The 27,808-nt window shown below is 45.3% G+C and overlaps 1 protein-coding gene across 2 annotated transcripts in view; it reads right to left on the reverse strand.

The window, feature by feature from the left end:
• Positions 1-455: 455 nt before the first annotated feature.
• The window catches only part of SMC1A (structural maintenance of chromosomes 1A), a 32,044-nt gene continuing 4,691 nt past the window's right edge, over positions 456-27,808 (reverse strand). The window contains exons 2-25 of one of the 2 annotated variants that reach the window (XM_065901392.1): positions 26,819-27,007; positions 26,588-26,700; positions 24,875-25,078; positions 24,543-24,781; positions 23,662-23,920; positions 23,417-23,557; positions 22,489-22,571; positions 22,127-22,334; positions 20,606-20,791; positions 20,333-20,512; positions 20,086-20,232; positions 19,853-19,990; positions 18,756-18,872; positions 18,543-18,649; positions 15,298-15,439; positions 13,201-13,346; positions 12,956-13,109; positions 11,794-11,904; positions 3,452-3,608; positions 2,822-2,976; positions 2,551-2,702; positions 1,381-1,450; positions 969-1,079; positions 456-539 (exon numbers count right to left, since the gene is read on the reverse strand). In XM_065901392.1, the coding sequence (XP_065757464.1) occupies positions 456-539; positions 969-1,079; positions 1,381-1,450; positions 2,551-2,702; positions 2,822-2,976; positions 3,452-3,608; positions 11,794-11,904; positions 12,956-13,109; positions 13,201-13,346; positions 15,298-15,439; positions 18,543-18,649; positions 18,756-18,872; positions 19,853-19,990; positions 20,086-20,232; positions 20,333-20,512; positions 20,606-20,791; positions 22,127-22,334; positions 22,489-22,571; positions 23,417-23,557; positions 23,662-23,920; positions 24,543-24,781; positions 24,875-25,078; positions 26,588-26,700; positions 26,819-27,007 (3,593 nt within the window). Of the gene's footprint in view, positions 540-968; positions 1,080-1,376; positions 1,451-2,550; positions 2,703-2,821; positions 2,977-3,451; positions 3,609-11,793; positions 11,905-12,955; positions 13,110-13,200; positions 13,347-15,297; positions 15,440-18,542; positions 18,650-18,755; positions 18,873-19,852; positions 19,991-20,085; positions 20,233-20,332; positions 20,513-20,605; positions 20,792-22,126; positions 22,335-22,488; positions 22,572-23,416; positions 23,558-23,661; positions 23,921-24,542; positions 24,782-24,874; positions 25,079-26,587; positions 26,701-26,818; positions 27,008-27,808 lie in introns of both variants that reach the window. The other variant, XM_065901393.1, reaches the window with a different exon arrangement.

Consider the following 27,808-nt stretch of genomic DNA (forward strand, 5'->3'; position numbering starts at 1 on the left):
AGCTCTCTTGGAATCAAATTCAGCCTAGGCTCCTTCTAAAATGGGTCTCCAATATCTTTATTATTTTGCAAACACACCCACATGCGCACATGTGGACACATATACACACATGTACATACCACACACAAGCAAAATGCAGGGGGCCCAAGGAACCCATGATTATGGGTGACGGGGTAAGGTCCAGGGTGGCGGAAGGGGGGATGGACAGATGGCCCTGTTCAGCTCAGTTCAGCTCAGCACCTCGTTCCAGAGGCCAGGATGCTCCCTGAAGCTCAGGAATTTTTGCTCCAGAACTAACATCACCTCTGTTCCTCTTCATGCTTGACAGCAGTGCCTAAATCCCATGACAATACCAAACAGGGACAGGAGGTAGGGAAAGGTTGGAAGCCAAATATCCAGAGATTGGGAGAGGCGTAACTTAGGGATCCAGACCGGGCAGGAGGGCAGAACTACTGCTACTGTTCATTGGGGTTGGGGTTGGCATCTGGGTACTTGGTGAGGTCGAAGGTCAGGACTTTGCTGATCACACAGTCCCCTTGCTGAAGGAGGAGGGAGAAAAAGAAAAATAAAATTGTAAGGAGAGAATTAAGAGGGGTCAAGTGCCCCAGGATTGTGGGGCCTCAAACCCTCCTCCCTACATACCTGCCCAAAGCCCAGGCAATGGTTCTCTGGGTATGAGAGGATGTGCTCAGTCCCATGTACCTTCTTTTCCTATCTCTGCACTCTCCTCCTTTTCTCTGCTGTCTGGCTGCCTCTGCCTCGCCTTTCCACCTGTTCCCAAATGCAATGGCCCTGCCCAGCTGAGCTGGCTAAGCCTCCAGGGCAGGGCTCCAACAAGCCCAGATGGCCATTCAGGACCTGAATCCCTATGCTCCCCCACCCCTGTGCCCCTCCACTGCAGCCTTCCCTTCCTGCCCTGGAAAGTCAGGCAGGGAGTGGGGCTGGCTCCTGAACCAGGACCGCCCTACCTCGGGGTAGACTCCAATGAGGCTCTCAGCCTTGGTGTAAAACTCCTCCTTGAGAGAAATGACGATGGCCTGGAAGTTGCAAGTCGACTGCTCCTTGATGTAATTTGCTACCTGTGGGAGGGGCCGTGGAGCACTTAGCAGGGCCGAAGCCCTAACACTCCCTGTCTTATCCAGTCAGAACCAGAGGCAGATGGGGTGGGGTGGGGTGGGGTGGGGTAGGGGGCGGAGGGTTGGGGGAAGAGAGGCTGAAAAGGAGGCCACTGACTAGCACAGTGTGGATGACCCTGGGCCCAGCCTCCCAGGCACACAGAAGAGGCTGCAGGAATGGCTAGGGCGCACTCAGGAGGTATTCCCTGAAACCCAGCCCCGACCTGGGGGCCTCCCTCCCGGGCCCCACTTTCCTTGCACCCACCTTGCCAATGTTGGTGTTATCCAGGGCAGCATCTATCTCATCCAGGACGAAGAAGGGGGCTGGCTTGTAGCTGGGAGGGAACCAGTAGGTGAGCTGACACTGATGGGGGCAGGGGAGGGGCATGACAGCCCCAGAGCCCATCATACAGGCCAGCACCCCCTTCCATTTCTTCAGAGATTAAAAAACCCAGGTCTGAATGTTGCCTGAGCCCCTAAAGCCCAATATACCAACTGAGTCCTCCTTTGCATCCAGCCCTGCGCTCCAGGATCCCACAGAACAGAAGACATGATCCTCTCTGGAGCGTCCAGGTTGGCTGGGGAGATAAAGCTGTCCTAGGCTCTGGCCATACTGACCAAGCTACCTGGAGGTCTACCCCACCCACTCACACCATGTCTCCCTGCCTCTGCACATGCTGTACCCTCTGCCTTGGAATGCCTACTGGTCTCTCTGGCTAACTTCTACTTATCCTTTGCATTTCCTGCTCAAGTGTTGGCTGCCCTTGAAAGGCTTTCCCAGATTGGGTTGGTGGCTCTCCTCTGTGCATCCACAGCTCACACGCTCACCCGGTTACAACATTTAGCTCACTGTTTGTTTACACATCTGGCTTCCAGTAGACCATGAGCTCCTCGAAGACAAAAACCATGTCTGACTCATCTGTGTCCCTAATCCCCCAACAAGGTCTGGTACAGAGCAGCCCTCAAGAAATGCTCACTGAATGATGCTGTACAATCAAGCACTAAGTTGTGGGGGGGAGTCAGATTCAAGTACTGTTGGCATTCAGGAGGGGGAGGTCAGGGTATGCCACAGTGGTTGAAGCAGGCTTCCTAGAGGAACAGGAGGAAGAGAATGAGATGTGAAGGGGTGGAAGGTGATGGCCAAGCTAGATTTGCATGAAAAGGGCTTATGAGCCAGCAACCATGTAAGCAAAAGCCTGGAGGTGGGACTGAATACATGCAGGAGAAGGCATGCTGAGTGGATGAGGCTGGATTGGGAAGACAGGTCCAGGAAACCAAGGCCAGATATGCTGTAGTAGGTAGGGAAATAGGGATTCAATCCAGAGTCCACCAGATCATCTTCACCTCGGCATAACTTTGCATATCCTTGGACCCCAGAGCCTCCAGTGGCCTCAGTACAGTCTCCACCAACTGCCCTGGAGGGGCACAGCCATACCTGTGGATGGCAAAGAGCAGGGCAAGAGCTGCTACTGTTTTTTCCCCCCCTGACAAGTTGTCCATGGGCCGGAAGCGTTTGCCAGGAGCTACACAGTTGTAGTTGATGCCATCCAAGTAGGGCTCCTCAGGGTTCTCAGGGCCCAGGAATGCCTAGGGGGAAAGGAGATGGGTCAAGAGCCTGGGTCTAGATGGGGATGAGGACAGGAAGCCTAGAGGGAAGGGCAAATGAGGATGGGTAGGGGCTAGTTGGGTAAGGGGCTCCAGCCTACCTGGGCACTGCTGTTACGGGACAGGGCCTTGTAGATCTCATCAATGTTGGTGGCCACTGATTCAAAACAGGAATTGAAGCGGTCAAAGCGCTCCTTCTTGATCTGTTCAAATGCCTGTTTGGCCTTCTTGGCTCGCTTTCGGGCTGCCTCAAACTCTGCCACAAGGGAAAGACAGGTGACCCCTCAGTATCCAGGCTCTGCCAAGGCTGAGGACCATGCCCTGGCAAAAATGACCTACAACTGACAATCCACAGAGCAGGGACATCCCACATGAAGAGGAATGCCTGCGGAGGGGCCCAGGAAGACAGTTCCACGATCACCTGTATCCAGTGGGCCAGCCACATAGTGCAAAGGAAGAAACATGGGCTCGCAGCCATATAACATGGATTCTTCCCTGGGCTCTACCAGCAATGAGCTGTGTGACCTCAGGCAGGTCACTCATTCTCTCTAAACCTCAGCAGTTTTCTACTCTATAAAACAGGTGTGATAATCCCTACTGTTTAGGGCTCTTGGGAGTTTCGAGCAAGAAAGCACGTAAAAACAGGAGCTGTTGTGATGTATAACAGGCCCTTGCCATACCTCTAGCCTCCTGCCTTCATCTTAGAACCAAGAAGAAGAGGAAACCCTTACCGTCTGAGGTTTCCTGGAACTTGTCTCGGACACTTTCCAGCTTTTCCATGGCCTTCATGTTGGGGGCAGCAATACGCTGGAGCACACTCTGCTGCTCATTCAGCTTCTGCTGCAGTGTGTTCATCTCCTGCTTGATCTCCTCTTCGGCCTGGGCATCCTGCAAATCCCAGGCCCAGCAACATCAAGAAGGGCCAGGCCCCTACAGAGATACCTGATCCGGGCGGGGGCCTGGGGACCTACTCCCACGCAGAAGGCAGGTTCTTTTTCCCTAACCCTGCTCCTCTCATCAGGTCCTGCCAACAGTAACCATTCCCACCGTCCCTAGAAATTACAGGCTGACGTCGCTTTTCTCATCTCTAGCCCTTCCCCCAGGCCCTGTCAACCTCTCCATCTCTCAGGAGGAGCAGCTGGTGGTGCCCCTCTCTGGCTCTCAGCCCAGGCCATGAGCCAGCGCCATCCCAGGGTGACCTAGAGGCTCCCACACAGGCTGGTCTGGACTCCACTTACAGCTCTACAACGAATAAGGCAACTCACATTTTCTGCTCAGATCACCACACCTGAGCAAATTCCATCTGAACTTGGTTTTAGGTCTTATGGATATTGTGATGCATGTCTGGGCTTGTGCCTTTCTGCCACTTTTAGTCAATAAATATTTACTGAATGCCTTCCAATGCCAGGCACTGGCCACTCATATCCTGTGAGTCATGGCTCCTGTGTTCATAGAGCTCATGGACTAACAGAGGAATGCATATAAGCAAACAATCAGAACATCGTATGGTGAATACCCAAACAATGATAAACAGATGGTGACGGGTCAGCACACAAGAAGGGCACCTAACTCAGACACTGGGGCTAGGGAAGGCTTCCAGGAATATTTTTAAGCTCAGGCCCATAGGATGAATGGTGAGGACAGAGAGAAGGAACAGTCTTCTATGCAGACAGGAGTATCACATGCGAAACCAGGGTTTATTCATGGTTCATTCAAGGAAATCAAAGAAATTCAAAAAAGTAATCAACTTTAATGAACTTCAAAAGCCGAACAGGGGAATTCCCTGGCGGTCCAGTGGATACGACTCAGCGCTTTCACTGCCCGGGCCCAGGTTCAATCCTCGATCAAGGAACTAAGACCCCACAAGCCACACAGCACAGCAGAAAAACAAAAAGGCCAAACAAATATGCAAAGGGCAATTCAACATGGCAATAGTAGCAACTCTGTGTGTGTGTGTGTGTGTGTGTGTGTGTGTGTGTGTAAGCACACACATGCCTGTCCGCTAGGCAAAGAGACAAAGCTGGAGGCACACGAAGAAGCCCAATGATAACAGGCCTTTTAAGAAATTTGGACTTTATCCCAAGGGAGGTGAGGTACCACTGAATGATTTCAAGCACAGGAAGGACATGAATATATATATATATATATATATATATATATTTTTTTTTTTTTTAGAAAAGCCTTTCTGAACATCTCTCTCTCTATATATGTATGGAGTGATTCGTGGATACAGTATAAAGGTACACAAAAGAATGCTATCTTTTATCTAAGACAGGAAATGTGAATAATTTACATACAAATATATTTGTATTTTAAAAATACAACAACAACAAAAAGATAATCCAAAAACTAAAATGGTCACACATACAGGAAGGGGGGTGAAGTTGGACAGGAAAGGAAGCTAAACTTCTCTTCACATACCTTGTATTATACTTATGGTTTCAGAATCAAATGAAGAATTTACATAATTATAAAACAAAATTAAACTGAATCAAAATGTGAAAGCCACTGGGTAAAAAAACTGTTGGGGAACAAGATACTGACAAGGTGCCAAAGAATCACCCTAAAGATTCCTTATTACTTACAAAGGTAAAAGTGTATGTTTAGCACTGAGATCTGGCAATTGATACCTTAACTGAGGATCAAACCTAGCGGGACACCCTAACACTATGTGCCTCCTGGCGTGATGCAATATAAAGTACATAGTGGGGAGTTCCCTGGCGGTCCAGTGATTAGGACTTGGTGCTTTCACTACCATGGCCTGGGTTCAACCTCTGCTTGGGGAACTAAGATTTGGCAAGCCACGCTGCACAGCTGGCGGGGAGGGGGAGCACACAGTGAAATATTTTTGCCAAAAAATTACTTAACCCAAATCTATCAAGCCTCTAAAATAGTTCAAACTTCCAATTCATAGGAAATACAAGGTTAGGTGGAACAAATTAAACAGAGTAATGAAAGGAAACTGACATATCCATAATGTACCCATAACATATCCTGTTCTTCGAGACAACATGTAGACTGTTCAAAAGACCAATGTTATGAAAAAAAGTGAGGGGACTGTTCCACATTAAAAGAAACTAACTAAATAAAAGAAACTAAAGAGACAGAACAACCAAAAGCAATGCATGAATTTGATTGGGTCACAGCTTAAAAAAAACAAACTACTACAAAAGATACTTTGTAACAACTAGGAAAATTTGAATATGGGTGGAATATTAGACATAAAATTATTAATTTTCTTAGGTATAAAATTGAACTGTGGTTATGGAGGAGAATCCCTTGCTCCAGCATGCTGAAGAATTTAGAGTTGAAGTCTACAACTTCCTTCAAAAGGTTCAGCAAAAACAAAAAAAGTGTGCAGTGCAGAGGGAGGGAGAGAGTCAAGAGAGATAAGAGAGAAAGCAAACTGGGAAAATGTTAATTGGTCAATCTAAGGTGAAAGGCATATGGGTGTTCAACTGTACTATTCTTTCAGTTTTTCTTGTAGGTTTGAAAAGTTTCAAAATTAAACTTGGAAAAAATAAAGGAGAATAGTAAAAAGCAAAATCCTTTAAAAATTGAAAACTAAACAAAAGAAGTCTGACTATATATTAGCTGGTTAAACACTCAGAAGATTCTTTCAAATCACTTTAAAACATAGGAACACGACTATCCATGCCCAATGAGCCATTAGCTTAATGAGCCATTAGCATCAAGGAAATCTTAAATAGCATTCAATAATTGAATTGTTACTAATAATATCTTATTATGAGTTTCTACATATATGATAGGCTAAAGTAAATATACTATTGAATACTTGCTAGAAACCAATTTTTAGCAAGAATAATTGGAAACTCAAACATAAAATCAATGTTAAACTGTGAAAATTACAATTTCAATTGGAAGTATCAATATGAACTCATGATACATTTTTCCCTCAAATAAAAAATGCATTTTGTAGTCCAGTCTACTGAAAAGTTCTAGAAGCACTGAGCAACCCAGCAGTCATGAACATTCCAGTGTCCAGATGGTAGTTGCTAAATAATAGCATTCCCTACTAAAAGAAGTCAGAGCTTCTCAGAAAATGGCTAATTCCAGATCTGGGGTGGGAAACGTAAAGGATGAGCCTGGACATACCAGAAAGCAAGGAAGATATCAAAGACTACAAGAGGGGACTTCCCTGGTGGTCCAGTGGTTAAGAATCTGCCTTCCAATACGGGGGGGGCGGGTTCAATCCCTGGTCAGGGAACTAAGATCTCACATGCCACGCGGCACAGCCAAAAAAAAAAAGACTACGAGAGTTGTGTCAAAATTATTCAGAAGCCAACTTGAACGAGTTCCCACTGGCCAAAGATACAACACCTTGATGCAATGAGAAGGATAATAACCACAACAGAGTGCAACACATCAAATGTGTTTAAATCCTTAAGTTCATAATAACATGAAAACAACTCAGTGGACAAATCTTGAGAATGCCAAAGAACCAACTCATTATTTTATAAACTGGTAAATAAAGGGAAAGAATCAAGCCATATATCCTGCCTTTCCTATACAAACTACCTCAGGGTAACCAAATAATTCACGGAGGAAATCTCTTTACAGTATTCCAGCTAATAAAGAAATGATAGAATAAGATGACCATTTTGCAACCCCTGACAAATTATGTAATGGATCTAGGCAATAATCATCATGGCTGCAAGCCACACAAAAAGAGTCAATGACCAGACATTATAAACCTCCTGATGGAAGTAATGCCGTCATATGAAGTAACCTTGACCAAAATAAACCCCAAAACTTGAATCTAATCAAACCTCTAGATCTGAGCTGTCCAATACAGTGGCCACAAGCCACATGTTACTACTGAGCATGAAAAATGCAGCTGGTGTGACTGAGGAACTAAAGTTTTAATTTTACTGAATGCTAGCTAATTTAAATTTAAAAACTGATACTCAATTCAGTTACTACAAAACTTCTAAGTATATTTGGAACAACTTGGGTATGTGGTTCTCCTTTTTCAATTGTAAATTTTAGGATATCTAAATACAGATCAAGTATTTCTGAGTAAAATTTAGCATCCAAATTGAGATGTGCTGGAAGCTTAAAATAGATAATGAATTTTGAAGACTTAGTACAAAGAGATGGTTAAATTTCTCATCAATAATTTTTATACTGTTTACACATTGAAATGATCATTCTTTTGGATATACTCGGTTAAACAAAATATAGTATTAAACTTAATTTCATGTTTTAAAAGTTACACATGTGGGCGATACTGTATCTCTATTGAACAGCACTAATCTACATCTAACTACCCACTTACAGGAACTATGGGGGACAGCAGAACTTATTTTTTTTTGCTTTGTTCTGGGGGAACATTTTAAAAACCACAGGATACAATCAACAAAGTACAGAATGTAGAAAATCCTTCAGGAGAAATGAGCGAATTTCTTCAACAACAATAAATATTGCAGAGAAAAATAAAAACAGACAGAGGGGGAACTTTTGGATTAAATGAGACTTAGGAGACATCATCAACCAATCACTATATCAATCATCTATCTCTCTTTCATCTTACTTGACTCCCAGTTCAAGCAAGCAAACTGTGAGTGTGTGTGTGTATAACAATCAGGGAAATGTGAATACTAATCATAATATTATTATTAAGGAATTATATAATAATATATAACTCCAATGTTAAGTAATTGGGTTTTTTGTATGATAATGATTCTAAATATTTTAAAGAATTTTCTCTTATAGAGATACATTCTGAAATATTTACAAATGAAATGACATGGTGTCCAGAATTTTTTAAATAACCTGGGGGTGTGAAGGGGAGGATGGAGTGTGTGTGGGTGCATATGAAACAAGTTTGGCCATGAGCTGCTAACTGCTGAAACTGGTGATGGCCACATGAGACAGCACTGTACTATTTTACTTCTGCATATGAAATTTTCCATAATAAAAAATCTAATAAGAACAATAGCAAAAATCAACTTAAAGTGGCTCCCTCTGGCCAAGAATGGGACAATTTGAATATCAAAAAGAAAAATGACTCCAAATAGACTGAAACATACCAAAAGACATTTAAACACTTAAGTTTATAATAAATATAAATTAGAAACCTCACTGGTCACTAACTTTAAAGGTTACAAAGATAACCAACTCATTCTGAAAGCTGGTAAATAAAGGCAAAGAATTAAGTATTTATTCTACCTTTTCTGTACTAACTGAATTTCAAGGGAACTAAAGAGTTGATGTGAGAAAGTTCTTTTTTAGAAATCAAATTAATAAATGTAGGAGGAATGAAAGAATCAGAAAATTACCATTTTGCAGCCCTTAATAGATGTAGGCAATGATCGTTCATTAATAGCTGCTAAAACCAGCTGTGAAAGGCTGATAGGGAACTTTATAAGATTGATGGGGCTAACAACACCTGAACATGGTGATCATGATTGTTTTTCCTTTTTTAACTTTACATTACGTAAATTTTTAAACATTCACAGAAATGCAGAGAATAATACAATGAACCCCACGTACCCAGCTTCAATAATTATCAACTCATGGCCAATACTCTGCCATCTATACCCAATTTCTTTCTATATTCAACTATTTTAAACCAAATCTCAAATGTTTCATCCATAAATACTTCAGTATGTACCTCTAAAACAGGGTTTCTGCATCTCAGCACTAATGATATTTTGAGCCAAATAATTTGTTGTTGTGGGGGCTGTCCTTTGTGCACTGTAGGATGTTTAGCAGCATCCCTGTTGTCTACCCACTAGATACTGGTAGCAACCTCTGCCCCAGTTGCGACAACTGGGTGTGACAAGAGTATCTCCAGACATTACCAAATGTCCCCTGGGGAGGCAAAATCTACCCCACCCATTGAGAACCACTGTTGTAAAAGGTAAGGACATTTTAAAAATAAAACCACAATACCATTATCACCTAAAGATATTAACAGCAATTCCTGAACATCATAAACTATCTGGTCAGTGTTCAAATCATCCCAATTGTGTTAACATAAAAATTTTTTTACAGGTTTTTTTCAAAGCAGGTTCCAAATAAGGTGCCCACATTACAATTGGCTGATACATCTCTTAAATCTCATTTAATCTATAAATTCCCCTGCCTCTCTTTTCTTTGCAATGGATTCAAGGCAAGGCCACACATTGTAATTGGTTGATTTGTCTCATAAGCCTATAAAAGTTCTCCCTTTCTGTTTATTTCTTTCTTCCCATTTATTTATGGAAGAGACTAGGTCTTTTGTCCTTTAGAGTTTCCCACAGTCTAGATTTAGTTAACTGCATCCCTGTGCTTTTACTTAACATGTTCCTCTGGCACCAGTGTTTCATATAATTGGTGGACATAAAAGCTTAATCAGATCCTTGTTTGAGTTTTTGGCAAGAATATTTCATAGGTAGTGTTGAGCATTCATCAATCTTATCATTACAAAGATAGAGAGAACTGACATTCAGTGTCTACTGATGCGATGCAAAAGGAAGTTCATGAGTACATGGTACCACGTATGATATATTCTTGCCAAAAATAAAAAATGAATCTGAATCCAATCAAACCACAGATTTAACTACCAGTTTATAGGAAACACAAGGATGGAAGAACATGTTAAAAAACATCATGGGACACAATCAGCCAAATTCAGAGTATAGAAAATTGTATAAGACCAATGACCCAGTTTCTTCCATAAATAGCAAGAAAAAAATAAAAAGGGATAAAAAAATGTTATAGACCATAAAAGACCAACTTTAACACATGGACCTCACTTGAATCCTGATTTAAACACAGAAATTTTTTTTTTTTTTTTTTTTTTTTTGGGGTATGTGGACCTCTCACTGTTGTGGCCTCTCCCGTTGAGGAGCACAGGCTCCGGACGCGCAGGCTCAGCGGCCATGGCTCACGGGCCCAGCCGCTCCATGGCATGTGGGATCTTCCCTGACTGGGGAACGAACCCGTGTCCCCTGCATCGGCAGGCGGACTCTCAACCACTGCGCCACCAGGGAAGCCCAGAAAAAATATTTTTAAAAAAGATATTTATGGGACATTCATGGAAATCTAAACATTTATTGAATATCAGGTGACATTACAGAGTTAGTGCTAATTTTTTGGTATAATATCATGGTTACATTTTTTAAAAAGGAGTCCTAGAGATATATACTGAGGTAATTATGAATGGAATATCTAGAATTTGATTTAAAATGTGCCAATCAGGAGGGGGAAGGGTATAAAAAACAGGATTGACCATATGTTGCTAATTATTGAAGCTGGATGATGGGTACCTGGGGTTCATTGTATCATTCTCTCTACTTCTGTATCTGTTTGAAATTTTCCATAATAAAAAGGTTAAAAAAAAAAAATCAAGTCCCCCTGCCTGGCTATAAGGAAAGACTGGAAAGCATCAGAAACTATTTAGAAGGCTCCTACAGTAGTCCACGTGAGTGGTGAAAGCAGCCTGAACTAGAGAGGCAGTGGAAACAGAGAAAAGTAGAATTCAGTAGATATCTGGAAGGTAGAATTGACAGGGCTTGGTAATTCACTGAATATGCAAAGTGAGAGAGAGAGTTAAGGACAAGGCTCAGATTTCTGGTTTGAACCTGGGGCTGGCACTGAAGAGAAGAGGCTGATTTGGGGAGGAAGGCTGGGGTTTGAGGTACCTGTGGGCCCTAGCACAGAGATGGCAGCTGAAGCCAGGGGAGTAGAGGAGATACCCAGGATGAGAGCACGCCAAATGAGAAGGAAAGGATGCCTGGGACAGAGCCCTGAGGAACCCCCGAGGTCTATCTGTTCACTGTACAGGAGCCTGTTCTCCGTGTATCTGGGCTGAGATGTGTACACAGGTGGAAGGGGAAGACTGGCAACAGGCAGGGATGGGGGCAGCGGGGGGTGGAGGCGGAAGATGTGCCTGTGTCTGTGTGTGCATATTGGGGGAAGCCATGGATCACAACTCCACCCCGCCCCGCCTTGCCAGCTCGCCCCTCTTTCCAGACATGGTGTGTCTCCACAGGGCCCCCAGATGAGCTGACCCTCTCTCTGGACAGCTGGGAGGATATACCCACTCCCCGGGGCTGAGCCTCACCTTCAGATCCTCACACAGGTCTCCGTAGTCAATCTCGATGAGGGCCTCTCGTGCATAGATATTGGAAGTTCGTTGGGAGCCACTCACTGAATCCTCCCCCTGGGAGCTACCCTGCAATGGCGAGAGGGAGAGTCAAATGGACCCGAATGGCCATAAGAGCACTTGCACCTCTAGAGGGGGCTGAGGGGCTCCTTTGCAGCCTTCGATGTCTTTGAGAAGCACCTTGCTAGAAAGTACTTGTGGCAAAAGGAAGAGCAGCTCTGACAGCAGAAAGATCTGAGTTCAAAATTGGGCTCTACCACTGACTAACCGTGTGACCCTGGGCAAGGCATGCTGTTGCTTGAATCCTCATTTAAACACACAAACCCTCATCTGTAACACAGGACGATGCCTGCCTGGCAGGGCTGTGCTTAGGATTAGGAGTAATTATATCACATGCTACCATGATGCCTGGCACACTGCCAGTGTTCAAAATATTTTGCTGAATTAAATGGAAATGCTATTTGGGAAGAAAGGAGGGAGAAAGACATGTGGGACTGAAATACATGTTCAGGTCAAAGGCAAGATATCTGCAAACCTCCTCTCAGTTAACATTCCCACCCCCTTGCTACCAAGCTTCACTTCCAGTGGATAAAATGCCTTGGTTCTTCTATTGGCTGGTGTCCCTCCCTTTCCCATAACTAAGCTTCGTCACCTCTGCATTGCTGATGTCCCTTACCCAACTCTCTCTTGGCCAACCTCCCTCACTGCAGCTAAGTTACCATCCCTCAGGTCCCTCAATTCCATCTTCCTTTGCTCTTGGCTAATGTCCCTCAATTCCCACTCCTACCAATATCCATCACCTGCTGGAACTATCTTAGCTCAAGTCCCTAATGTTAATGAATGACTTCCTCTTCTCCTGGCTTACCTCCCTCACCACCTACTGACATGCAGCCCTACCCCCAACAATTTCCCTCTCACACCAAGGCTATTACCTTTCACCTCACCTGCCTTCACAGCCTCACCCTGCCTCATCTCCCCTGCATCCCTCCTTTTGTCTCTCACCACCTGCAACCACCATCCTTTTCTCTCTCTCTCTCACCTGCCCTCCCTAGCCACCTTCATCCCCCATTCCTGGTTATGTTATTCATAGCCCACACCCACCACCAGCCTTAATACTCACCTCTTCCTGACTAATATCGTCCATGGTGCCCTTAGACAGTGGCAACTTTATGTCCTGCATCTTGCAGGCCTGTAGCAGGTTGTGGCGGTCACTGCGTTTCTGTTCAAGCTTGGTCTCAATGGCTGTCACCTCCTTCTGTAAATGGGTCATTTCCCTAAGAAGATCCAAGGAGATAGGTGAGACTCAAATCCAGCAAGCTGCCCGTACTACGTACTTCCCCCAGGCCCAGGCCTGAACCCACTCACTTGTTGGCGCCCCCCAGTTTCTTACGAATCTCCTCCATCTCATGGTTCTTGTCATTCACCTCTGACTTCTTGGCCAGGTGCTGATTCTTCAGGTCTTGTAGCTGGGCCATGGTCTCATCTATGATCTTCATGTGTCTTTGTTCCTCCTGGTCCCAGCACGGTGAACAGGACAAGAAGTGAAGGCTTTCCCCAGCTCACCTTGGGATCTTCTCCCATTGTCCCCACCCTTTCCACCAGACAGTTTGCTGGAATCTGTCTTCAATGAGCTCTGCTTTTACAGAACCCTCTGAGTTCTTTTACCTTCTTCCAAATTATTTTGTTGACCTCCCCCTTACCCCAATATACAAGTTGCCTGCTGTAGAAAAGTTCGAAGTATAGGAAAAGTATGAAGTAGGAGGAAAATAAGAAATTACTTGTAATCCCACCAGCCAGAGAGAACCAATTAACATTCAGCCTATTTCCCCTCAGCATTACTTATGGACAGGTCTACATAGTTGAGACTAGATTGTAATTAAAAGTCTATATTCTGACTTAATGTTATTTAAGCATCTTTTCCACACCAAGACTACTGTCATGAGCAATAACATCAATGTTTTTAAAACACCCACAAAAACAATACTGTGTACTTTCCATGAGTACATATATATGAATGCAAAAGTATTTAAGTAGGGCTTCCCTGGTGGTGCAGTGGTTGAGAGTCTGCCTGCCAATGCAGGTGACACGGGTTCGTGCCCCGGTCTGGGAAGATCCCATATGCCGCGGAGCGGCTGGGCCCATGCGCCATGGCCGCTGAGCCTGCACGTCTGGAGCCTGTGCTCCACAACGGGAGAGGCCACAACAGTGAGAGGCCCGCATACCACAAAAAAAAAAATTAAAAAAAAAAAAAAGTATTTAAGTAAATGCCTATAAGGTCTGGAAGAATACACCCTACATGAGATTAGCCCCAGGAAGAGTAAGGGGACTGGGATTGAGAGTGGTCAGTCAAAGGGGACTGTCATCTTACCTATTATGTTCTGATTTTTTTTTAAAGGAGAATGTTTTCATTTTGATCTGAAAGTCACAGAAGGGGACATATCTGCAACTTCCTCTCAAATGGCTCATAAGAAATAATATACAGGGCTTCCCTGGTGGCACAGTGGTTAAGAGTCTGCCTGCCAACGCGAGGCACACGAGTTCAAGCCCTGGTCCGGGAAGATCCCACATGCCGCAGAGCAACTAAGCCCATGTGCCACAACTATTGAGCCTGCGCTCTAGAGCCCAGGAGCCACAACTACTGAGCCCGTGTGCCACAACTACTGAAGCCTGCTCGCCTAGAGCCTGTGCTCCACACCAAGAGAAGCCACCGCAATGAGAAGCCCACGCACCGCAACGAAGAGCAGCCCCTGCTTGCCACAACTAGAGAAAGCCCATGCGCAGCAATGAAGACCCAAAGCACCCAAAATATTAAAAAAATAATAATTTTTTAAAAATTAAAAAATAAACCTGGGGGACCTCCCTGGTGGTGCAGTGGATAAGACTCCGCACTCCCAATGCAGGGGGCCTGGGTTCAATCCCTGGTCAGGGAACTAGATCCTACACGCATGCCACAACTAAGTTCGCATGCCAGAACTAAGGAGCCTGCCTGCTGCAACTAAGACCCGGCACAACCAAATAAATAAATAAATAACAAAACAAAAAACAAAAACATCAACCTGTGTGCCAGCATTTTGGATTTCCTCATGTATTACTGAGGAGAAATGTATTCTGAAGACTCTCAATGCATGGTGCCATATGGCCTAAGAATGCTGGTTTTGTGCATCATGGCCAGTATCCTTTTTTAAAAAAAAAAAAACCTTGGGTGATGTGATAGGAAACAAATTACACATAATTGTTTTAATTTGCATTTCTTTGATTTCTACTAAGGCTAAATTATATATACGTGTTTATGGGTTATTTGAATCTCTTCTTGAACTGTTTGTGCCACTTACTCATTTTTTCTCCCTATTTAGGTCTTGGTGTTTTTCTTATTTAGAAGAGGGCTTTATAAAGTATGGATATTATCTCTTCCAATTTTTCCTCTTAGCTTTTAGTTTAGTTTTTCATGGTCTCCTTCCTTACCTTTTTGAGCTTTTCTATCTCATTTTCATCTTTTTTCACTGTCTGCTCCCACATGTGTACTTTATCCTGGTCCTCCTTCAGTTGGTTCTTTTCAAAATCCAATTGGATGCCCAAGCGAGTCTTCTGATTCTCGAACTCCAAACTGTGGGGAGAAAGGAGAACTAGGCCTAGGGCACAGGGACACAGTTACTGCTGAATTTTAGTCGCCACTCAGCTCATCCACATAAAACTGTCCCCTGAAGTTACAGAACTAAGTTCCTTGGCCTCGCTTTGTAGATATGGCACAAGGCAGAGGAGATTGGGCCAAACTCCATGAATCCTCCTTTAAACACTGGAGCCTCCATTCTGAGTTCCTAGAAGGAGGCACAAAAAGGTCCACCTGAACCCACCAGCTATGATAATTCCTATTTATTAAGCGTCTATGTAATTTACATACATTACCTCTAATCCTCTAATGAACAGCTCCACAAGAAGGCATTATTATCCTAATTTTACAAATGAGGAAACTTGGGCCAAGAGGTAAAAGACCTTGCCCAAGGCCACAGAGCTGGCAAAGTGAGATTAGATCCCAGGTGTAAACACCAAAACCTGGGTTTCTTCTCCTGGCATCCTTGCAATATAATGTGGTGGGATAAGGGAACTGGTATCTCAACTCTGCCATTTACTAGTAATGAATCTCAGACAAGTTAGTCATACTCTCCATGCCTGTTTCCTCACCTGAAAAATGGAAATAATAATAGTACTTACCTCAGAGTTATTGGGAGTTAATATGTATAATAAAGTCCTTAGAACCATGCCTGGTACACAGTAAGCACTCAACAAATTTTAGTTATCATCACCATCTCCAGGTATACTGGCTGTATTCAGTTTATATTCAGTTCATGGGCTTTCACTCTTTCCAACTACCCCCAAACCCCCGCATACACCTCTGCCCCAACATTCCAGAATCTCTAAAGGGGCAGAGCTTGGGTAGTAAAAAAAAAAAAAAAAAAAAAATGGAGAAAATAGATTCCTGCTAGTTCCCTCCTCCCCATCTCTATAGAAACTCAAGAGTATGTAACCAGCATATGCAGATACTAGCAGGACAGACAGGTCTAACTTCCAACTGTCCCTCCACCCCCCAATATGGTGTGACAGATGCTGCCAGATGTCATGCTAGCAGCTTAAACCTATTAGTCACTATAATCCAAATGGAATGTAATTAACTCTATAATTTTGAGCTATGCAATTTTAAGTTCAATCTCCTAAGCGTGACTCACAAAGCCTTCTGTGATCTGGCCCCTGCTGACCTCTCCAACACCTCCGCCTTCCTCCTGACCCCATTTTTCTGCTCCAGACATTCAATACTTAGTTTGCAGAACACAGTATGCTCTCTCACACCTCTGCGCATGCTGTTCTCACTGCTTGGAACTCCTTTCTTCTGTCTACTGCCTGGTTGGCTAAATCCTACTCACTCTACAGGTCTCCAGTTCATCACTCCTTGGTCTATAAAACCTTTCTTCACGATTGTGAGCAGGTTCTTAGTTTCTATTACAATTTGTTGGGTTCCTCCCTTTTTGGTGTAATCATACCCCATAGTCCATAAAACACTTACGATCGCTGTCTGTACAAGACCTTTCCCTTTACTCCTTTGGTTCAATCTGATTTCTACTCCTATTATCTTCCCTACAGTGAGCATGTACACCAAGGTGACATACAGACATACATACACACACATACATACGTACATATATAACCTTAAAAATGCATATCCTTGTAAAATGTTGTTTTTAAATTTATACAAATGTACAGTGTTATAAATTTATCCTATTACTGCCTGTAAATCTAGTTCTTGTCTGAACTGCTACACAGTATTCCATAGTCTGTATAGTCATCACATTTAACTTATACTTCTCTGCAGTGATGGCCGTCTACATTGCCACCAATGTCCCACTATTACAAATTATGCCAAGATGAACAACTTTGAATCTGTCTCTTTGTCACCCTGTGGCCAAGACTCTCTCTGGGATATAGACTCAGGAGTGGCTTTGCTAAGTCATTGGGCTCGTGTAGACTTATTTTCACCAAATACTGCTAGATTGTTTTAATTCGCATTTTCTCTAATTAGGAATGAGATGGAACATCAATTCAGTTATTAGCCATTCGAGCTTCTCTTTCCATGAAATGCTAATACATCCTCTCTCCATTATTCTACTGGGTCTCTAGGTTTTTATTTTTCCTTTTGTTGATTTGCAGCTCCTTGAACATTTTCCTCTGTATTTTCTATCTACCTCAAGTACAGCATCATTCTGAAACTGCTGATCTACTTGTTTGTCTCCCTCATTACTCCAAAACTCCCTGAGGACAGGAACAGTCTCTGATTCAATTCTATATCCCTTGAGCCTGACTTGGGGGTAGGAGAGCAATGAACAGTTACTGTATGGGTGATGGGCTAGACGAACTGCTGACTGAAGCCCTGGGTCCAGGGGGTGACCTCCTTCAGAGAGACTGTGTCATGTTCATCTATCTTACCCTCATCTCCCCACCCTCTCCAATACCTAGCACAGGACAACTTGGCACAAGTAGGTATTCAAACAAGGTTTGTTGAACAAATGAATAAACTAAAGTGGGAAAGAAAGGAGAAACTTGCTTTGTTCTTACTATTCTTCCAACCTAGAACTTTGGTCCTCCTCTCCCACATCACCCATCAGGACAATGACAATAATAAAAGCTAATATCTATTGGGAGTTCCCTGGTGGTCTAGTGGTTAGGATTCGGTGCTTTCACTGCCATGGCCCAAGTTCAATCCCTGGTTGGGAAACTGAGATCCTGCAAGCCACATGGCACAACCAGAAAAAAAAAAGCTAATACCTATTGCTCTTAGTAGGTGCAAAGTATCATGCTAAATACTTTATAAGGATTAAGCCCAACCTCTGATCCACCCCAACAATTCTATGTGATAGGTATCACAATTATCCCACTTGACGCATAAGGAAACTAGGGCTTAGAGAGGTCAAGTCACTGCCCAAGATAAATGAACCATGGAGCTGGGATTTTAACCCAGGTAAACCACGTTTAAAGCTGGTACTCTTAATCCCTATACTGTGCCACATGCTTCCATGATGTCCCTGTTAAGGCTGACCTACCATAAATGCCCATCGCTGTAAAAGCTGCTCCCTGCCTTACGATGGCATTTGACTTCCCAGATGTCAGGCTAGGGGCTCAAGGGCACCCCAGTTTCCCCTTCTAACCACACTTCCACCTACCGCTTCTTGGCAATTTCATTCTGCCGCTTCACCTTCTCTTCCTCAAACTCCCGGATGTTGCGCACACCAATCTCCCGACAAAACTCTTCAAATACCTCATCCTCCACCTGAGGGGAGAAGCAAGGGAGAGAAAAGGCCCTCTGGGTCAGAGTGCTGCTTCCAGCCTCAGTCCTGCCCTGATGCACATGCTGGCATGGCTCATCCTCTACCAACCTGGTTCATCTTCTCCTTCAAGTCTTTCATTTCCCTCTCTCGACTCTGGATGATCCTCTTGATATCATTGATTCGAGGCCCAAAGTTGGCTAGCTCACTCTCCAGCTTGGACTTTTCCTGAAGGAAACAGGGTTGAGAGGACAAAAGAGACCAGGATTCTTGGAGAAAAAGAGCCACCCTGAGTATACTGGCCCCATGGACAAAAAGGGCTAACTCGCCACATGCTGAGAGAACCTGACTTAGCACTGCTGTTAAGGCTGCATCATCTCTCACTTGGACCATCACATGGCTTCCTCCCTGGTCTCTAGTCAGCCAACTTCAATCCAAAAGGCTGGGCACACAGTAAACATCATTACTTACAGGCCCACACTCCCTCATCAATAACCCCTGGGGCCAGATATGTTTTGGAATTCAGACTTTTTGATTTTAGAAAAATGATACATATACTACATATTACATAACACCTCCAGGGTTAGCTGGGGAAGCACCCATAATCAAACACATTAATATATCTATAAAAGTACCCCCACTCACAGGGACTGAAATATCTGTAGCTCACTTTGAAAACTTTCAGAAGAAACTCAAATATTTGTTGAATGAATTAGTTATGTTAATAGCACCTAACATTTACTGAACATTCACTGGCTATGAGGAATCACTCTAAATACTTCACATATATTAACTCATTCAATCTTTGTAAGGACCCTATAATTTTAACTCCCACTTTACAGATTAAGATGAAAAAATTGACACTGAGAGGTTTATTTTGTTTTTTTCCTGTTTTGTTTTGTTTTTTGAGTATTTGCAATACATATGCTTGACAAAGATATTGTTTCTGGAATATATTTTTCAAAAAACTTACAAACCAATACAAAAATGAGCAAAAGATTTGAACAGATACAACACAGAGGTTTAGTAACTTGCCTAATGTCATACAGAGCCAAGATCTGAACCCCTGCTTGTCTGACTCTATGCTATGGCTGGTTCCCCAAAGCAGTTCCCCAAAGGAAGTGGGACAAGTTCCCCACCCCCAGAAAAACCTAGGCCAGGAATGTGAGGATGGCCTTTGGCAAACAGGGCTGAAGGCCAGGCCCCACCTGCAGATTCAGGGCCAGATGTCGTGTCTTGGTCTGTTCTAGGTCACTCTGTGAGTACTTGAGCCGCATCTGCAGTCCGTGGGCCTGAGACTGCACCTGACGTAGTTCTGCCTCTTTCCGCTTTGCCTTCATCTGCTCCTAAAGTGGAAGAGAGGGGCTAGGTGGTAAGAAGGTGGCCGGCTGGCCTGGGCTTCGGACCCCCATTCCTAGGGACAGCCCTGCCTATGGCTTACCTTCAGCTCTTCTGTCAACCGCTCTTTCTTCTCTTTCAACTTGTCTACTGCTTTCTCATCCCAGCGCCGGGCCTTGGCCTTCAGATCACTAGCCCCGCCAGAGATCACCCCTGACTTCTGGAACAGGGTCCCATCCAGTGCCACTGTCTACATACAGCAGGGAGAAGAGAGGAGAGGGGAGAAGCTAAACAGAGGAATTGCCAATACTAAGCCTGTCCAGCTCCAATATGGGCAAAGGACTCCATACCTTGTGGCGCTGGTGGCCTCCAAAGGCAATGCGGCGGGCATCCTCCACATTGTCACAGACAAGGGCATTGCCACAAGCGTACTGCAGGGCCTTTTTGATGTGAGGTGGCTCATAGCGAATAACATCAATCACCAGCTTGGCCCCCTTCAGCTCCCGAAGTTTCTCATCTGTAGGTTTCACCTGTGAGAAGAAGCTCAGTTAAGTGGCAGAACACGGAGGGCTAGGAGGAGCAGCCCTCTCACACTACCCTGACCCCATGACCACCAGCTTCACCTCCAGGTAATCAAGAGGCAAGAAGGTCTCAGGCTCCCCACGCTGCTCCTTGATATACTGAATACAGTCCCGGCCTGTCTTCTCTGAGTCCACGATAATGGCATCCATGTTCTTACCCAAAACCTTGGTTACTGCAATCTGATACTTCTTTTGTGTGGGCTGGCAGAGGTCAATGAGGCGGCCGTACTAGGGAAAGTCAGAAGAGAAAAGTGAAGCATGAGGCTTTTGGGAGCTGGCTTGGGAACCCCAATTCCCAGCTTGGGAGGGGGTGGGAGCAGGTCAGAATTTCTATCAGGAACACAGCCCCCACACTACGGAAGAAAAACCTACTCTGGCTTTAAAGCAACACCAATTTCAGGCAGTCACGTCTGAATCCAAAAATCATCTTTCTAAACCTCACTCTTACCATTTCACAGACCACTGCCACCCCAGGCATTATGCCAGAGACCCTATATGCATTATATCAAATTCTCACAAACACCCAGCAAAGTAAATCTCTTTGTTCAGTTCACTTCCCCCATGTCCCCCAAATCAATCATGGTTCCCTAAGAACTATCAGATAAAGGGTAAGATCTTTAAGGGCAGTGACTGAGCCTAACTCCTCCTTATCAACTCCCCAGCAGTGTCTATAGGAAAGATCAAGAAATAGTTGTGGAACCCAATTAAGTTGAACCCAGGGATGGAATTACAGCAATAGAGGAATAATATTCAGGGAATCTGGGGACTCAGGATTTGGTTTAAGAGGCCAAGAGATCTGATAAAGCCTAGTGAATGAGCTGGTTGTTACATGCCAAAGAAGCTCATACTGAAGCCTGCACAGAGCTACTTCCTGGGAACTAATTCCTGCCCTGTGGCCCCTTCCCTTCCCAAAGCCCTCTCCAGTTTCCCCACCTCCCACAAAGGAGTGGACACAAGCAAGACAAAACTTTCAGGAAGATACAACTGGTGTGATGCAAAGAACACGAGGTTAAGAATCAGAACAAGTTGGGTCTGAACTGTAGTTTTTTTTTCTTTTTTTAAATTTTATTTATTTTGGCTGTGTTGGGTCTTCATTGCTGCACGCGGGGTTTCTCTAGCTGTGGTGAGCAAGGACTACTCTTCGTTGCGGCGCACGGGCTTCTCACTGCGGTGGCTTCTTTTGTTGCGGAGCACGGACTCAAAGCACGCGGGCTTCAGGAGTTGTGGCGCTCGGGCTCTAGAGTGCAGGCTCAGTAGTTGTGGCGCACGGGCTTAGTTGCTCTGAGGCATGTGGGATCTTCCTGGACCAGAGATCGAACCTGTGTCCCCTGCACTGGCAGGCGGATTCTTAACCACTGCCCCACCAGGGAAGTCCCTGAATTGCAGTTCTTATACTTATAAGCTATGCTGTTTTGAGCAAGTCATTTAACCTCTCTGACCCTCAGTTTCCCTAGCTGTAAAAATGGGATTAGCAATCCTGTCCTCACAGGGCTGCTGTGAAAATTATCTGACAGTGAGTGTGAAAGTAAGTGCTCAGGAAATGAGTTCCCTCTCCACTCTTACCACAGAGCCAGGGTACAGGCGCTTGATGCTTTCCATAATTTCTGCCTTACGCTGTTGGCGGCTGCTCTCCTGGCGGTCAATGCGTGCATCCCCCAGCTGCTCCATCACCTGGTTCAGCTCCTTATTGATCTCATCAATTCGCCGCTTGGCCATCTCCACCTCCTCTGTCAGCTCCCCCTCTAGCTTCTTCTGCTCCTCGAGGGACTGCCTACAAAGTAAGGAAACACAAGGGTTACCCTGGCTGGCCAGAAAATATTCCTGGCCGAGAGGGACTCTGTGGGTCCTGCCTGGAGAGAGGCAGGACAGGAAGGGTTCACAAGAATAGGCCTGGAAGTAAGAGGGAAGGTTACAAGGCCACATACTTGCTAGTTGTGATGTATTCCTCCAGTTTCTCAATCCGCTTCTGATTCTCTTCAATCTCCCTCAGCTTTTGCTTGATCTTGGCCTGGGAGAAAGACAAATACACTACATCACCATAGGCTGAGTAAGTTAACTCCAAGACCATGGGGCCCTGGCTCACCCCGCTCCCCATGTGCCTGCTCATCCAAGAGCCCAACAGTCACGGACAATGGGTCACTAGTGCAGGAGGCCCATTAAAAAGCAGACACACAGGGACTTCCCTGGTGGTGCAGTGGATAGGAATCTGTCTGCCAAACAGGGAACATGGGTTCGATCCCTGGTCCAGAAAGATCCCACATGCCGCAGAGCAACTAAGCCCATGAGCCACAACTACTGAAGCCCGAGCACCCTAGTGCTCGCGCTCCGCAACAAGAGAAGCCATCGCAAGGAAAAGCTGGCATACCGCAACAAAGAGTAGCTCCCACTCGCCACAAAATGAGAAAGCCCGCACGCAGCAACAAAGACGCATCGCAGCCAAAAATAAATCAAATTAAATCTTAAAAAAAAAAAAAAGCAGACACACAGATGGTGTTCAATGTGGCTCTGCTAACTGATGGGGTCACCCTGGGCCCTATGAAACCCTCTCATAGGTGTTCTACCCAGCCTGGGCTAACTTCCTCACCAATCAAGACAGGCTCAAACCAAAAAAGTGTGGGCTAGACTGCCCAGGTTTACGTCCCAGTTCTGCCACTTAATAACCTTAGGCAAATTACTTCACCTCTGTGCTGTACTTTCCTCATTTGGAAAATGAGGAATTAAATGACTGCATACATGTAAAAAAGTGTCTAGCACACAGTGTTTGCTAGATGTTAGCTATTGTCATTACTGTTAAGACTATCATTACTTCCTTTTCTCTGGACCATCATTCCTAATCTTGTACGGCATGCCCACCTCTGTCTCTACTTTCTTCCGCTCTTCCAGATCCAGCCGGTCCTGGTCGGCCTTCTGGTCTCGATTGAACTTCTCAAGCTCCTGCGCCAGGGTAGCTGCTCTCTTGCTGGCTTCTTCTTTCAACCGGTGATATTTCTTCACCTGTGTCAGGGACAGGGAAAGAGGACAGGGATGACCAAGTCAGTCCATGTCAGCCCAGCGATCTCTCTACTCCCGCCCCTCCCCAACCCCACCCAAGAGCTTACCTGATTCTCCTCCAGGGTCAAATCTCTGCCCTGACTCTGACTCTCCTCTTCCATCCGTTCCTCAAACTCCTGCCGAGCTTTCTCCACTGACAGCATCTCCTTTTCCAGCTCATCCATGTCACCTTTACGCTTCTTGTAATGCTTCTGAGCATTCTGTAGGGACTTCTTGGCTGCTTCCAGCTTCTTGATTTTGTGGGAGGTATTCTCCTTGGCTTTGATGTACTGAGGCCTCTTCTGGTTCAGCTCTGAGTCCTTCTCCCTTTTGCCAGAGGGGAGGGGGAAACCAGTTAGCACTGTGGGAGAAGGGAGGGTTCCAAGGCTTTTTAATCCAAAGGGGGCCTAAACTCCAAGCCTCAGGGAAGTGCCTAAAAGAACAAGGGCCTGATGCCCCACAGATCCTCAAAACAGGGGCTATTCCCTAGAAATGCATTCCAGCCACTCTATAAGGTAAAGCTACCACCCCTGCCTCAACCCTAGCCAGGCCAGGCCCCTCAGTAACAACTCCCAAGAGTAACCTGTGTTCACGTAATCTGACTTAACCTTTTCAAATTTCTGTCCTCTAAACTTCAAGCTCCAGTTTTCCTCTTCTAGGAAGAGACTACCAGCCACGAGTGGCTTCCCATCACTTCCTCTCATTTGGCAAAGCCACCACCCCTTTCAAGTTCTCATCTGCTGAGTACCTATCTACCCGGAGTCTGAGTACTTAAATACTCTATTTGTCTAAAATGCAAGTCAACAAATGTGTCTGATTCTAGCCAAAGCAAGTCAAGGGGAAGATAGAGAAACTAGTACAGGCACTGGGCTCTGGGCTCAGAGGAGCCCAAGGAAACAGCACAGCCTCTTGGCTTTCCACAAGTCACATGCCCAGGCCTGCCACTTACTTGATCTCCTTCTCAATCTGCTGCTGTTCTCGCATCATTTTGCCCAGCTCCTTCTTCTTCTCCTTCAGCTCATCCTCTACCTTGTCCATCCGCTTCTTGTCCTTCTCGATCTCCTTGTTCTTAGAGGCCAGTTCTTTGTTGAGTTTCTCGATTTCCACTTCGTTATGATAAAGTTTGAAAAGTTGCAACTGTACCTGAGCTCGCACCACCTCATCCTTCAGGCGCTGGTAGCGGTCAGCCTGTGCAAATAGGGGTGTGGAGGAAGGGGTGCATCAGTAAGGCACTGGTTTCAATCTGGCCTCTCAGAGCCCAGAGGCAACCTGGCCACCTACCTCTTCTTTTTCTTGTTTGGCCTCCTTGCGTTCAGCTGCGATGTTTTTTTTGCGATGGTAATTAAACTGCGTGTCCTCTTCAGCTTTTACCATTTCCTTTTTTCGCTTGTCATATTCCTGGGCCAGCTCCCCAGAGCGACTGATCTCTTCAAAAAGAGCTGTCCTCTCTTTGGGGTTCTTCATGGCAATAGATTCCACAGCGCCCTAGTAAAGGTCAAAACACTCTCCCCACTTAGACCCTAGCCAGCCCAGTTCCCGCTACCCACTCCGACTCAATCATTCAGAAAAAGTTCACTGATCCCTTCCCCACACTGGGTGCCACATTTCACCATTGAGCTTTGAGGACATATTCCCTGCCTTCTGAGGTACATGGGGAACAGAAGAGATAGAAGCAGAGACAACACCGTGTGTTACGTGCAGTGACAGCAGTAGCACAGAAAAAGAACTAAATGAAGCTTGAGTGTAGGAGACTGGTAGGGGTACCTATGTAGGAAGGTTTCCCAAAGGTGACATCTAAGATGAGTTTGGAAGATGGGGAAGAAACTAACCAAGAAAGTAAGAGAGGGGACTTCCCTGTGGCGCAGTGGTTGAGAGTCTGCCTGCCACTGCAGAGGACACGGGTTCAGGCACTGGTCTGGGAGTATCCCACATGCCGTGGAGCAGCTAGGCCCATGAGCCACAACTACTGAGCCTGCGCGTCTGGAGCCTGTGCTCCGCAACAAGAGAGACCACAATGGTGAGAGGCCCGCGCACCGCGATGAAGAGCGGCCCCCGCTAGCTGCAACTAGAGAAAGCCCTCGCACAGAAACAAAGATCCAACACAGCCAAAAATAAATAAATAAATTTATTTAAAAAAAAGAAAGTAAGAGAGACGAGGTTATTTCACGTAGAGGAAAATTAATATTGCAAAGGCCTGCAGGCTAAAGAAAGCAGGTGAATTTGGGGAACTGTAAAAGCCTTAATTAGGCTGGAGGGTAGGGCTAGAAGGGAAGAGTAATGGCATATGAGGCTAGTGAGGTAAGCAAGAACCAAAGGGTGGTGTTTCATGAATGACAGGAGTTGGATTTCATGCTAAGGCAATGGTTCTCAAACTTTAGTGTGCATCATAATAACCTGGAGAGCCTGGGAAAACACAAATTGCTGGGCCCCACCCCATAGTCTCTGCCCCTATAGGTCTGGGATAGGGCCTGAGAATGTGCATTTCTAACATGTCCCCAGTTGATACCGATCTGGAGACTACAATTTGAGAACTGCCATCAGAAGGCAATGAGAAATCACTGAAATGTTTTTTTTTTTTTTTTGCGGTACGCGGGCCTCACTGTTGCGGCCTCTCCCGCTGCGGAGCACAGACCCTGAACGCGCAGGCTCAGCGGCCATGGCCCACGGGCCCAGCCGCTCCGCGGCACGTGGGATCCTCCTGGACCGGGTCACGAACCCGCGTCCCCTGCACTGGCAGGCGGACTCTCAACCACTGCGCCACCAGGGAAGCCCCACTGAAATGTTTTAAGGAGAGGAGAGAAAGAAACATATTTGTGCTCCCATAAGATGATCCTGGCCTAGGGGATGAACAGGAAGGGGCAAGATTGGAGTCAGGAAGCACAGTGAGGAAGCTGTTACATTAGTTCAGGGGAGAGATGATGAAGCCAGAGATGGAGCAGGTCCAGTGGGGATAGAACAAAAAGCAGGTAGCCAATAATTGTTAAAAATGCCCACCTGGAAGACGAGGAAGTTACGAGCTTTGATAAGAATGCCCAACTTCTCTAATTCCTCACTGTACTCATGTAGCTGGACCACTTTGTTGTTGATCTTGTACTCAGAGGAACCCCCTACAAGACAATGCATGAGTCAGCCAAGGGTTAGGCCTCCCTCCTACCCCAACAAACTAGTCTAGCCACCCCCCGATGCCCGTGGACCCAAGAAGAACCTCTGGCCAGCCTCACCTACCAACAATGACACGGGCAAAGGTGCGGTCCTCAGCACCCTCCTCAGAGTAGACCATGCTGACAAAGGCCCGGTTGGCAGCTGGCTTGCCCACAGGAGCTCCATGGATCAGGTCCCTCAGGGTCTTTACCCGCAGGTTGCTGGTTTTCTCACCCAACACAAAGCTGATGGCATCCATGAGATTTGACTTACCTAAGGGAGGACAGGACAAAGTAGAGGAGGGGAAGTCAGGAAGAAGGGGAGAGGAAAAGGAATAAAGGAGACATTGCCAAGAACATAAATGTTCCCTAATCACTCAGTGCACAGACTAAAAGGAGGACAAAATACTGCTTTGCCCCTGTAAAGGCTAGGCCTGACCAAAGCCCTGGATCAAAGGCTTAGAAAAACAGCTCCTTTGCAGTTACCACTTACAGCAGCCAAAAACTAGAACCCCATCTAAGGAAATGGTATATTCACAGAATAAATCATTCTACAACATTTTTTTTTTTTTTTTTTTGGCCATGCCATGCAGCCTGTGGGATCTTAGTTCCCCAACCAGGGATCGAACCCACGCCCCCTGCATTGGAAGTGTGGAGTATTAGCCAGGGAAGTCCCTCTACAACCTTTGATGACATGGGAAAATACCCACAACAGGAGAAACAAGCATGATACAAAACTCAACATAGTTTGATCTCAACCAAGTTTAAAAAAAAACACACAGGGGCTGAGGGAAGGGGGAAAATGCAGAGCTGTTATTTGATGAGTATAGTCTCAGTTTTGCAAGATGAAAAAGTTCAGAAGATTGGTTGCACAAAAATGTGAATATATTTAACACTACTGAACTGTACACTCAAAAATGGTTAAAATGGTAAATTTTATGTTATGTGTATTTTAACATAATTTTTTTTAAAAAGGCATATTCCTACAGTGATACATGAAGCACATAGCATCACCTATGAAGTATCTTACCAAAAATATTTGACCTGAATCTAAACAAACCTTTAGACCTACCTT

This window comes from Phocoena phocoena, chromosome X, assembly GCF_963924675.1.
Source record: "Phocoena phocoena chromosome X, mPhoPho1.1, whole genome shotgun sequence".
NCBI classification, from domain to species: domain Eukaryota; kingdom Metazoa; phylum Chordata; class Mammalia; order Artiodactyla; family Phocoenidae; genus Phocoena; species Phocoena phocoena.